General features: G+C 51.0%; 2 protein-coding genes across 2 annotated transcripts in view; both read left to right on the forward strand.

The window, feature by feature from the left end:
- RPL27 (ribosomal protein L27) overlaps positions 1–3,195 on the forward strand; it is a 5,330-nt gene extending 2,135 nt beyond the window's left edge. The window contains exons 4-5 of the mRNA XM_017867671.1: positions 2,916–3,026; positions 3,115–3,195. Of these exons, the coding sequence (XP_017723160.1) occupies positions 2,916–3,026; positions 3,115–3,163 (160 nt within the window). The 3' untranslated portion in view covers positions 3,164–3,195. The remainder of the gene's footprint in view (positions 1–2,915; positions 3,027–3,114) is intronic.
- A 4,208-nt stretch (positions 3,196–7,403) lies between these two features.
- Positions 7,404–11,487, forward strand: part of IFI35 (interferon induced protein 35) — a 9,320-nt gene continuing 5,236 nt past the window's right edge. Inside the window, exon 1 of the mRNA XM_017867674.1 lies at positions 7,404–7,648. Within this exon, the coding sequence (XP_017723163.1) occupies positions 7,628–7,648 (21 nt within the window). The 5' untranslated portion in view covers positions 7,404–7,627. The remainder of the gene's footprint in view (positions 7,649–11,487) is intronic.

The raw sequence follows: 11,487 nt of genomic DNA on the forward strand, positions 1-11,487 counted from the left end.
ATCCCGGGCTTAAGCCATTCTCCTGCCTCAGCCTCCCGAGTAGCTGGGACTACAGGTGCCCGCCATCTCGCCCGGCTAGTTTTTTGTATTTTTTAGTAGAGACGGGGTTTCACCGTGTAGACCAGGATGGTCTCGATCTCCTGACCTCGTGATCCACCCGTCTCGGCCTCCCAAAGTGCTGGGATTACAGGCTTGAGCCACCGCGCCCGGCCTGATCCATCTTTTAAGTGTTAGGTAAAGATTGTTTTCCATCCACAGTAAACACGGGCATGAGGTCTGATCTGCCCTCTTCCACACTGTTCCCCTCAAGAATAAATACTATAGGTTTCAAAAAGTCTGAATCGGCGAAAGCAAGCCTCCCTCAGTTAATTTCACTCACCTGTTGGGCCCTTTAGTCTGGGGACATACACTATCTTAGTGCAAGTGTTTTTTTGAGAGGGAGTCTCGCTCTGTTGCCCAGGCTGGAGTGCAGTGACGCGATCTTGGCTCACTGCAAGCTCTGCCTCCCAGGTTCACGCCATTCTCCTGCCTCAGCCTCCAGAGTAGCTGGGACTACAGGCGCCCACCACCACGCCCGGCTAATTTTTTGTATTTTTAGTAGAGATGGGGTTTTACTGTGTTAGCCAGGATGATCTCGATCTTCTGACCTCGTGATCCGCTCGCCTCGGACTCCCAAAGTGCTGGAAATACAAGCGTGAGCCACCGCACCTGGCCTAGTACAAGTGTTTTTTAATAAGTATGATGGGCGGGCGCAGTGCCTCAAGCCTGTAATCCCAGCACTTCTGGAGGCCGAGACGGGCGGATCACAAGGTCGGGAGATCGAGACCATCCTGGCTAACAGGATGAAACCCTGTCTCTACTAAAAAATACAAAAAACTAGCTAGGCGAGGTGGCGGGCGCCTGTAGTCTCAGCTACTCTGGAGGCTGAGGCAGGAGAATGGCGTAAACCCAGGAGGCGGAGCTTGCAGTGAGCTGAGATCTGGCCACTGCGCTCCAGCCTGGGCGACTGAGCAAGACTCCATCTCAAAAAAAAAAGAAGTACAAGAGGCCGGGCACAATGGCTTCACCTGTAATCCCACCACTTTGGGAGACCGGGGCAGATGGATCACCCGAGATCAGGAGTTTGAGACCAGCCTGAACAACATGGTGAAACCCCGTCTCTACTAAAAATACAAAATTAGCCGGCCGTGGTGGCACATACTTGTAATCCCACCTACTGGGGAGGCTGAGGCTAGAGAATCTCTTGAACCCAGGAGGCGGAGGTTATGGTGAGCGAAGATCACACCGTTGCACTCCAGCCTGGGCAATGAGAGCGAAGCTCCGTCTCAAAAAAAAAAGAAGTGTGAGACTGAGGCAAGGTCAGGAGATCGAGACTGTACTGGTTAACACGTGAACCCAGGAGGTGGAGCTTGCAGTGAGCCGAGATCGTGCCACTGCACTCCAACCTGGGTGACAGAGCAAAAGTCTGTTTCAAAAAAAAAGGTGCGAGAATTGAGAAAGTCCCGAACAATAATTGCCAGAACCCAGCAGCATGCACCTTAAAGTTTGCTGCTGGTACTGCACATTTACTCTTGGTTGGCACCGTGGCTCGTGTCTGTAGTCCCAGCACTTTTGGAGGCTGAGGCAGGTGGATCACTTGAGGTCAGGAGTTCGAGACCAGCCTGGCCAACATGAGGAAATCTCTTCTCTACTAAAAAACACAACAATTAGCTGGGCATGGTGGCTGGCACCTGGAATCCCAGCTATTCCGGAGGTTGAGGTGGGAGAATCACTCGAGCTTGGGAGGTGGAGGCTACAATGAGCCAAGATTGCACCACTGCACTCCAGCCTGGGTGACAGAGCTCACTCCATCTCAAAAAATAAAAATAATAATAATAAAAGGGCAGAGAGAGCTGTTTCTCGAGTTCTGGGATGTGGTGGGGTTGAGGCAGCTAGTTTTTGTGCTGTCATGAGACGGACTGCATTGGCAGAACTTGAACAATAAGGAATGGTTTCAAATAGAAAGTTACCGACTGTCATGATGAAAGTCAAGAAGGCCTGATTTGGCTGGGCGCGGCGGTTCACGCCTATAATCCCAGCCCTTTGGGAGGCCGAGGCAGGCGGATGACGAGGTCAGGAGATCGAGACCATCCTGGCTAACACGGTGACACCCTCGTCTCTACTAAAAATATAAAAAATTAGCCGGGCGTGGTGGGGTGCGCCTGTAGTCCCAGCTACTTGGGAGGCTGAGGCAGGAGAATGGCGTGAACCCGGGAGGTGGAGCTTGCAATGAGCTGAGATCGCACTACTACACTCCACCCTGGACAACAGCGAGACTCCGTCTCGAAAAAAAATAAAAAATAAAACAATAAGGCCTAATTTGATGATTCTTAGCTATAAAAGTAAAGTAGTAGTGGGAAATTGAGAATGAAACATTACATTTTACGTTTTATTGGCTTGAATCCAATAAATGTTAAAAGTAGGCCGGGCGCGGTGGCTCAAGCCTGTAATCCCAGCACTTTGGGAGGCCGAGACGGGCGGATCACGAGGTCAGGAGATCGAGACCATCCTGGCTAACCCGGTGAAACCCCGTCTTTACTAAAAAAAAATACAAAAACACTAGCCGGGCGAGGTGGTGGCGCCTGTAGTCCCAGCTACTCGGGAGGCTGAAGCAGGAGAATGGTGGGAGCCCGGGAGGCGGAGCTTGCAGTGAGCCGAGATCCGGCCACTGCACTCCAGCCTGGGCGACAGAGCGAGACTCCGTCTCAAAAAAAAAAAAAAAAAGTGTGGATTTCCAGGTAATGTCATCAGGATGTGACTGATGGTTGCTTCTAAGGAGTCAGACCCTGATTCCCTAGTGTCCTACAAAGATTTAGGCTGTGTGGGGGCTCCTGGCAGTATGTGGGCTAATCCTGCCTCTCCACCTTTGTCCCCAGGTACTCTGTGGATATCCCCTTGGACAAAACTGTCGTCAATAAGGATGTCTTCAGAGATCCTGCTCTTAAACGCAAGGCCCGACGAGAGGCCAAGGTCAAGTTTGAAGAGAGGTAAGTAGGCTTTGGTAGTGAATGGTGGAGTATGGTTTCACTATTTCCATTCCTCTCCTCACTGATGTTCTCTTTTTTTCCCTTCTAGATATAAGACAGGCAAGAACAAGTGGTTCTTCCAGAAGCTGCGGTTTTAGATGCTTTGTTTTGGTCATTAAAAATTAAAAAGGAAAGAAAGCCTGTGTCTGCATGCTGTTTGTATTATCAGACTGTGAAAAGGAGAACATTATTGAATAGGAAACACTGGGTGGGCTGGGCACAGTGGCTCACACCTGTAATCCCAGTGTGAGGCCGAGGCAGGCAGATCAGGAGGTCAAGAGATTCGAGACTGGCCAGGCGCGTTGGCTCAAGCCTGTAATCCCAGCACTTTGGGAGGCCGAGACGGGCAGATCACGAGGTCCGGAGATGGAGACCATCCTGGCTAACTCAGTGAAACCCCGTCTCTACTAAAAAAAAAATACAAAAAACTAGCCGGGCGAGGTGGTGGGCGCCTGTAGTCCCAGCTACTCGGGACGCTGAGGCAGGAGAATGGCATAAACCCGGGAGGCGGAGCTTGCAGTGAGCTGAGATCCGGCCACTGCACTCCAGCCTGGGCAACAGAGCAAGACTCCGTCTCAAAAAAAAAAAAAAAGATTCGAGACCATCCTGGCCAACGTGGTGAAACCCCATCCCTACTAAAAATACAAGAATCAACTGGGTGTGGTGGTGCAGGTCTGTAGTCCCAGCTACTTGGGAGGCTGAGGCAGGAGAATCACTTGAACCTAGGAGGTGGAGGTTGCAGTGAGCCAAGATAGCACCACTACACTCCAGTCTGGTAACATCGAGACTGTATCTCAAAAAAAGACTGGTTGATGGATGAGGGCCTGGGAAAATGTTAAATCTGCCTTAATGAGATTTACACTGCCTCTGTCCTTGGCTTGATAATCCCTGTGAAGAATTACGTAGCCTCCCTGGCTTCTACCCATTACGTGCCAGGAGAACCTGTGCTACACTCTGCCCCTCCTTGTGACAACCAAAAGCCTCTGAGTGGTAGGGATCACGTATTTTTGATTTGAGAACCGCTAACCTGAAATTCTCAAACCTTAGCACAGAGAGATCACCTGGATGGTTTGTTAAGCCACAGATTGCTGAAATCCTGCCCTCAGACCCATCCAGTAGGTCTGAGTTTCTAGTAAGTTTTCAGATGACGCTGGTACTGGTGCAGATGAGATGGGTACCACCCTGGAGAGCTGCTCCTGGTGGTAATGACGGATGCCAATGGTGAAACCCTGAGCCTAGAGCTGCTGTTTAATAGGACAAGGGAGTGCTCCTCAAATGGCCTGGCTGGCGGAGACTCGAAGAAAGTGATGAAAGGGGCTTGGGCATTGGGCTGTGCCGCTACTGTGCACTACTGTGTTTGTGCAGGAGAGACCTGTGGCTCTTAGGATCTGGCATTTTACCTCACAATGGACTGCAGCTAGCCATGTTGCATGGATGAAATAGGTGTTCCATCTGAACTGGTTCTGTCACTAGAGGGAACCAAGATTCAAACAGGCCAGTTTGCCAAGTCTGCTAGGTACCACACTTGCACTTGGGAACCGGAGGGGGCAGGGGGGCAGGAAGGTACCCAAAGTAGGATTGGTGAGTAACTGGAAAAAACCTTGGGCTAGGTTATTTATTAGGAAACTTTTTTGAGAGGGAGTTTTGCTCTTTGACCCACCCAATCTAGAGTGAGGTGGTGCCAAATCTGCTTACTGCAACCTCTGCCCACCCTGGGTTCAAGCGACTCTCCTGCCTCAGCCTCCCAAGTAACTGGGACTACAGGAGTGTGCCACCACACCCAGCTAATTTTTGAATTTTTAGAAGAGACAGGGTTTCACTATGTTGGCCAGAATGATCTTGAACCCCTGATCTCATGATCTGCCCGCCTCAGCCTCCCAAAGTGCTGGGATTACAGGTGTGAGCCACCACATCCAGCCAGGAAACTTTTTTTTTTTTTTGAGACGGAGTCTCGCTCTGTCGCCCAGGCTGGAGTGCAGTGGCCGGATCTCAGCTCACTGCAAGCTCTGCCTCCCGGGTTTACACCATTCTCCGGCCTCAGCCTCCCAAGTAGCTGGGACTACAGGCGCCCGCCACCTCGCCCGGCTAGTTTTTTTTTTTTTTTAAGTAGAGATGGGGTTTCACCATGTTAGCCAGGATGGTCTCGATCTCCTGACCTCGTGATTCACCCGTCTCGGCCTCCCAAAGTGCTGGGATTACAGGCTTGAGCCACTGCGCCCGGCCTGGAAACTTTTTAACTTGAATCTTCTCATACTTAAGTATTAAGGCATCTCTATTGAGACAGACTCCTATTAAGTAGCTTGCCTACTCAGGGTCAAACCCCAAGTTTAAATACTATTCCTACCAGGTTTGGATCCATGCTTCTCCGATTCCTAGCCCTGTGACGTTGGGCATGTTTCTAATGCTCTGTGCCTCAATTTTCTAAATCTGTAAAGTGAAGAAAATAGAACCAACTTCATGGCATTGATTTGAAGAGTTAATTCACGTAGAGCACAAGGGTGTTGGCCACGTAACAGCTCTCGGTGCTGGGCAGTCTTTTTTTTTTTTTGAGACGGAGTCTGGCTCTGTGGCCCAGGCTGGAGTGCAGTGGCGCGATCTCAGCTCACTGCAAGCTCCACCTCCTGGGTTCACGCCATTTTCCTGCCTCAGCCTCCCGAGTAGCTGGGACTACAGGTGCCCGCCACCGCGCCCGGCTAATATATATATATATATTTTTTTTAGTAGAGACAGGGATTCACCGTGTTAGCCAGGATGGTCTCCATCTCCTGACCTCGTGATCTGCCTGTCTCGGCCTCCCAAAGTGCTGGGATTACAGGCGTGAGCCACTGCGCCCGGCGGTGCTGGGCACTTAACAGTTTTCTGATTTTTTTTTTTTTTTGTGACAAGAGTCTTCCCTGTCACCAAGCTGGAGTACAGTGGCACAATNCCCGAGTAGCTGGGACTACAGGTGCCCGCCACCGCGCCCGGCTAATATATATATATATATTTTTTTTAGTAGAGACAGGGATTCACCGTGTTAGCCAGGATGGTCTCCATCTCCTGACCTCGTGATCTGCCTGTCTCGGCCTCCCAAAGTGCTGGGATTACAGGCGTGAGCCACTGCGCCCGGCGGTGCTGGGCACTTAACAGTTTTCTGATTTTTTTTTTTTTTTGTGACAAGAGTCTTCCCTGTCACCAAGCTGGAGTACAGTGGCACAATCTCAACTCACTGCAACCTCCACCTCCCAGGTTCAAGCGATTCCCCCATTTCAGCCTCCCGAGTAGCTGAGATTACAGGTCTGTGCCAACGTGCCGGGCTAATTTTTGTATTTTTAGTAGAGACAGGGTTTCACCATGTTGGTCAGGCTGGTCTCCAACTCCTGACCTCAAGTGATCCGCCCGCCTCAGCTTCCCAAAGTGCTGGGATTACAGGCGTGAGCCACCGCACCCAGCCTTCTTTTTTTTTAAGAGACAAGGTTCACTGGGTTGCCCAGGCTGGCCTCGAACTCCTGGGCTCAAGCAGTCCTCCTGCCTCAACCTGCTAGAACTATAAGCACGTGTGGGCCCAGCTGCTGGGATTGGCACTTTTTTTTTTTTCAGTCGGAATCTCGCTCTGTCGCCCAGGTTGGAGTGCAATGGCGTGATCCGGCCTGGCTAATTTTTTGTATTTTAGTAGAGACGGGGTTTCACCATGGTGGCCAGGGTGGTCTCATGATCCACCCGCCTCGACCTCCCAAAGTGCTGGGATTACAGGCGTGAGCCACTGGGCCTAGCAGTTTTGTGAACTTGAACTATGGGCTTTATCTATCCTGATTGTGTTTCTCGTTCATTCAGCAATTATTACTTTATTTTTCGAGGTGGAGTTTCACTCTTGTCACCCAGACTGGAGTGAAACAGCGCTATCTCGGCTCAGTGCAACCTCTGCCTCCCGGGTTCCAGCTATTCTGCCTCGGCCTCACAAGTAGCTGGGATTATAGGACTGCACCACCACGCCCGGCTAATTTTTGTATTTTTTTAGTAAAGATGGGGTTTCACCATGTTGGCCAGGCTGGTCTCCTGACCTCAGGTGATCTGCCCATCTGGGCCTCCCAGAGTGCTGGGATTACAGGTGTAAGCCACCGCGCCCAGCTCATTCAACAATTATTTTATCAATGTAGATGTGCCCAGCATTATTCTAGGCTCTAGGGAAATAATCCATTGAAAAAGCAGGGTCTACCAATGCGCTTGTCCGAGATTGCTGGGAATGGTTGACTGGGTCCAGTTTGCAGTTGCTGTGAGGTGGCTTTCCTTGAGGCACCATGGCTGAGTGAAGTCGACTTTGATGACCAAGAAGGCTCCTCCCAGGGGTGGGGAGGCCTCGGCAGGGGGCGGCATGTGAGCGCCAGAGGGCAGGGATTTCACGGAAATGAAAGTGGAAGCAAACAGCCTGCGAGCACAACCTCCTGAGGTGTTCGGGTCCTGCTGGGGCTGGGAGAGACCAAAGCCCTTTGGGGGGCGGGTACAAACAAGAGTTAAGTTCTGGTGGATTCTGCCAGTGTGCCCAGCTCTGAGGCCTCAGCTCTTGCCAAACAGACCCGAGACCCATGTCAGCCCCGCTGAATGCCGTAAGTGAGGAGGAGGGAGTTGGGAAGTGGGGAAACAGGAACAATCCTCTTGGCTAGGAACCCACAGATATCTCACGGCCTGGCAGCCAAGCCTCTCCCTGCCCATCTCAGACCTGCTGAAGGGCTGGGGAGAAACACAGGGCTGGGATTGCCTCTGCCTTGTGGAGTTGGTTCCCTAACCTATTGCCTCAGACAGGAGGAGCTCATTAAATCCTGTGTGTGTGCACTTCTCTGGAGAGAGAATCCGTAGTTTCCATCAGATACTCAAAGGGTTCTGTGACCCAAATAACAATTGTTCTAGGCCAGGAGTGGTGTCTCACACCTCTCATCCTAGCACTTTGGGAGGCCTGGGCAATACAGTGAAACTCCGTCTCTACCAAAATACAAAAATTAGCTGGGTGTGGCGGTGTGCGCCTGTAATCCCAGCTACGTGGGAGGCTGAGACAGGAGAATCACTTGAACCTGGGAGGCGGAGGTTGCGGTGAGCCGAGATTGTGCCACTGCACTCCAGCCTGGGTGACAGAGCGAGACTGTCTCAAAAAAAAAGAAAGAAATTAAAGGAATTAGGCTGGGTGCAGTGGCTCACGCCTATAATCCCAGCCAGCACTTTGGGAGGCCGAGGCGGTTGGATCACTTGAGGTTAGGAGTACGAGACCAGCCTGGCCAACATAGCGAAACCCCATCTCTACTAAAAATACAAAAATTAGCCAAGCATGGTGGCACACACCTGTAATCCCAGCTACTCGGGAGACTGAGGCGGGAGAATTGCTTGAACCTGGGAGGCAGAGGTTGCAGTGAGCTGAAATTATACCACTATGCTCCACTCTGGGCAACAGAGGGAGACTGTCTCTCTCTCTCTCACACACACACTATCTCTCTCTCTCTCTCTCTCTCTCTCTCTCTCTCTCTCTCTCTCTCTATCTATCATCTATCTATCTATCATAAGAATCACACTAGGTAATCCATAGATTGACACAGTAAAAACTTATCGCACTGCTTAGCACCTACAGAGCATTCAATATGTGTTTCTTCTTGTTAATGTTATTATTGCCAACCTTTTCAGAACCCCAGTTTCCCAAGACAATCTTTTTTTTTTTTTTTGAGACGGAGTCTCGCTCCGTCACCCAGGCTGGAGTGCAGTGGCACGATCTCGGCTCACTGCAACCTCTGCCTCCCGGGTTCAAGCGATTCTCCTGCCTCAGCCTCCCAAGTAACTGGGACTACAGGCACATTCCACCATGCCCGGCTGATTTTCTGTATTTTTAGTAGAGACGGGGTTTCACCATGTTAGCCAGGATGGTCTTGATCTCCTGACCTCGTGATCTGCCTGCCTCAGCCTCCCAAAGTGCTGGGATTACAGGTGTGAGTCACCATGCCTGGCCTTTTCTTTTCTTTTCTTTTCTTTTTGAGACAGAGTCTCACTCTTTCACCCAGGCTGGACTGCAGTGGTGCAATGTCAGCTCACTGCAAGCTCCATCTCCCGGGTTCACGCCATTCTCCTGCCCTCAGCTCTCTGAGTAGCTGGGACTACAGGCAAGCCTGCCACCACGCCCGGCTAATTTTTTTGTATTTTTTAGTAGAGAACAGGTTTCACCATGGTTCAATCTTCCTGACCTCGTGATCTGCCTGCCTCAGCCTCCCAAAGGTGCTGGGATTAAGGGTGTGAGCCACCATGCCCGGTCTTTTCTTTTTTTTTTTTTTTTTTTGAGGTGGAGTTTTACTCTTGTTGCCCAGGCTGAAGTGCAATAGCTGATCTTGGCTCACTGCACGTCACCTCCCAGATTCAAAGTGATTCCCTTGCCTCAGCCTCCCCCAGTAGCTGGGATTTACAGGCCCACGCCACCATGGACTGGCTAATTTTTTGTATTTTTTTTTAGAGACAGGGTTTCCCATGTTGACCAGGCCTGGTCTCCAAACTCCTGACCTCATGTGAATCCGCCTGCCCTTAGCCTCCCCAAAATGCTGGGATTACAGACTTGAACCACAGCACTCGGCTTTATATACGTTAAATTGAACCGTCTTGGCCAGGCGCGGTGGCTCAAGCCTGTAATCCCAGCACTTTGGGAGGCCGAGACGGGCGGATCACGAGGTCAGGAGATCAAGACCATCCTGGCTAACACGGTGAAACCCTGTCTCTACTAAAACTACAAAAAACTAGCCGGGCAAGGTGGCAGGCGCCTGTAGTCCCAGCTACTCGGGAGGCCGAGGCAGGAGAATGGCGTGAACCCGGGAGGCGGAGCTTGCAGTGAGCTGAGATCAGGCTACTGCACTCCAGCCTGGGTGACAGAGCGAGACTCCGTCTCAAAAAAAAAAAAGAAAAAAAAGAAAATTGAGCCGTCTTTTCAAATAAAATCCAGATTTTTTGTTTTTTGTTTTTTGAGACAAGATTTCACTCTTTTTTCCAGGTTGCAGTGCAGTGGCTCAATCCTGGCCCACTCACTGCAGTCACCTCCACCTCTAGGGATCAACAGATCCTTCCATCTCAGCCTCCCGAGTAGCTGAGACTACAGGCATGTGCCACCATACCTGGCTAATTTTTAGATATTTTGTAGAGGTAGAGTTTTATTGTGTTGTCTAGGCTGGTCTCAGACTCCTGGGCTCAAGCGATCTGACTTCCTCTGCCTCCCACAGTGCTGGGATTACAGGCCTCTGCCACCACGCCCTGCCCAAATTTTTTATTTCAATTAAAAAGGGGAAGATTAGGGGGCCAGGGTCCGTGGCTCATGCCTGTAATCCCAGCACTTTGGGAGGCTGAGGTGGGCGATCACTTGAGGTGGGGAGTTTGGGACCAGCCTGGCCAACATGGTGAAACCCCATCTCTAGTAAAAACAAAAAATTAGAGCTGGGCGCAGTGGCTCACGCCTGTAATCCCAGCACTTTGGGAGGCTGCGGTGGGCAGATCACAAGGTCAAGAGATTGAGACCATCCTGGCCAACATGGTGAAACCCCATCTCTACTAAAATACAAAATTATCTGGGCATGGTGGTGTGTGCCTGTAGTCCCAGCTACTCGGGAGGCTGAGGCAGGAGAATCACTTGAACCCGTGAGTCAGAGGTCGCAGTGAGCCAAGATGGTGCCACTGCACTCCAGCCTGACGACAGAGTGAGACTCCATCTCAAAAAGATAAATAAATAAAAAATAAAAAATTAGCTAGGCATGGTGGCAGGTGCCTGTAATCCCATCTACTTGGGAGGCTGAGGCAGGAAAATCTGATGAACCCAGGAGGCAGAGTTTGCAGCGAGTCGAGATTGCGCCACTGCACTCCAGCCTAGGCAACAGAATGAGACTCCATTTCAGAAAAGAAAAAAAAAAAAAAATTAGCTGGCATGATGGCACACACCTGTAGTCCTAGCTACTCAGGAGGCTGAGATGAGAGGATCGATTGATTCCAGGAGGTCGAGGTTGCAGTGAGTCATAATCGAGCAATTGCACTCCAGCCTGGGTGGCATTGAGACTTTGTCTCAAAAAACAAAACAAGGCCGGGTGCGGTGGCTCAATCCTGTAATCCCAGCACTTTGGGAGGCCGAGACGGGCGGATCACAAGGTCAGGAGATCGAGACCATCCTGGCTAACACGGTGAAACCCCGTCTCTACTAAAATACAAAAAACTAGCCGGGCAAGGTGGCGGCGCCTGTAGTCCCAGCTACTCGGGAGGCTGAGGCAGGAGAATGGCGTGAACCCGGGAGGCAGAGCTTGTAGTGAGCTGAGATCTGGCCACTGCACTCCAGCCTGGGTGACAGAGCGAGACGCCGTCTCAAAAAAAAAAAGAGAGACTTTGTCTCAAAAAACAAAACAAGGCTGGGCGCGGTGGCTCAAGCCTGTAATCCCAGCACTTTGGG

This window comes from Rhinopithecus bieti, unplaced genomic scaffold, assembly GCF_001698545.2.
Source record: "Rhinopithecus bieti isolate Rb0 unplaced genomic scaffold, ASM169854v2 scaffold_4544, whole genome shotgun sequence".
Taxonomy (NCBI): Eukaryota; Metazoa; Chordata; class Mammalia; order Primates; family Cercopithecidae; genus Rhinopithecus; species Rhinopithecus bieti.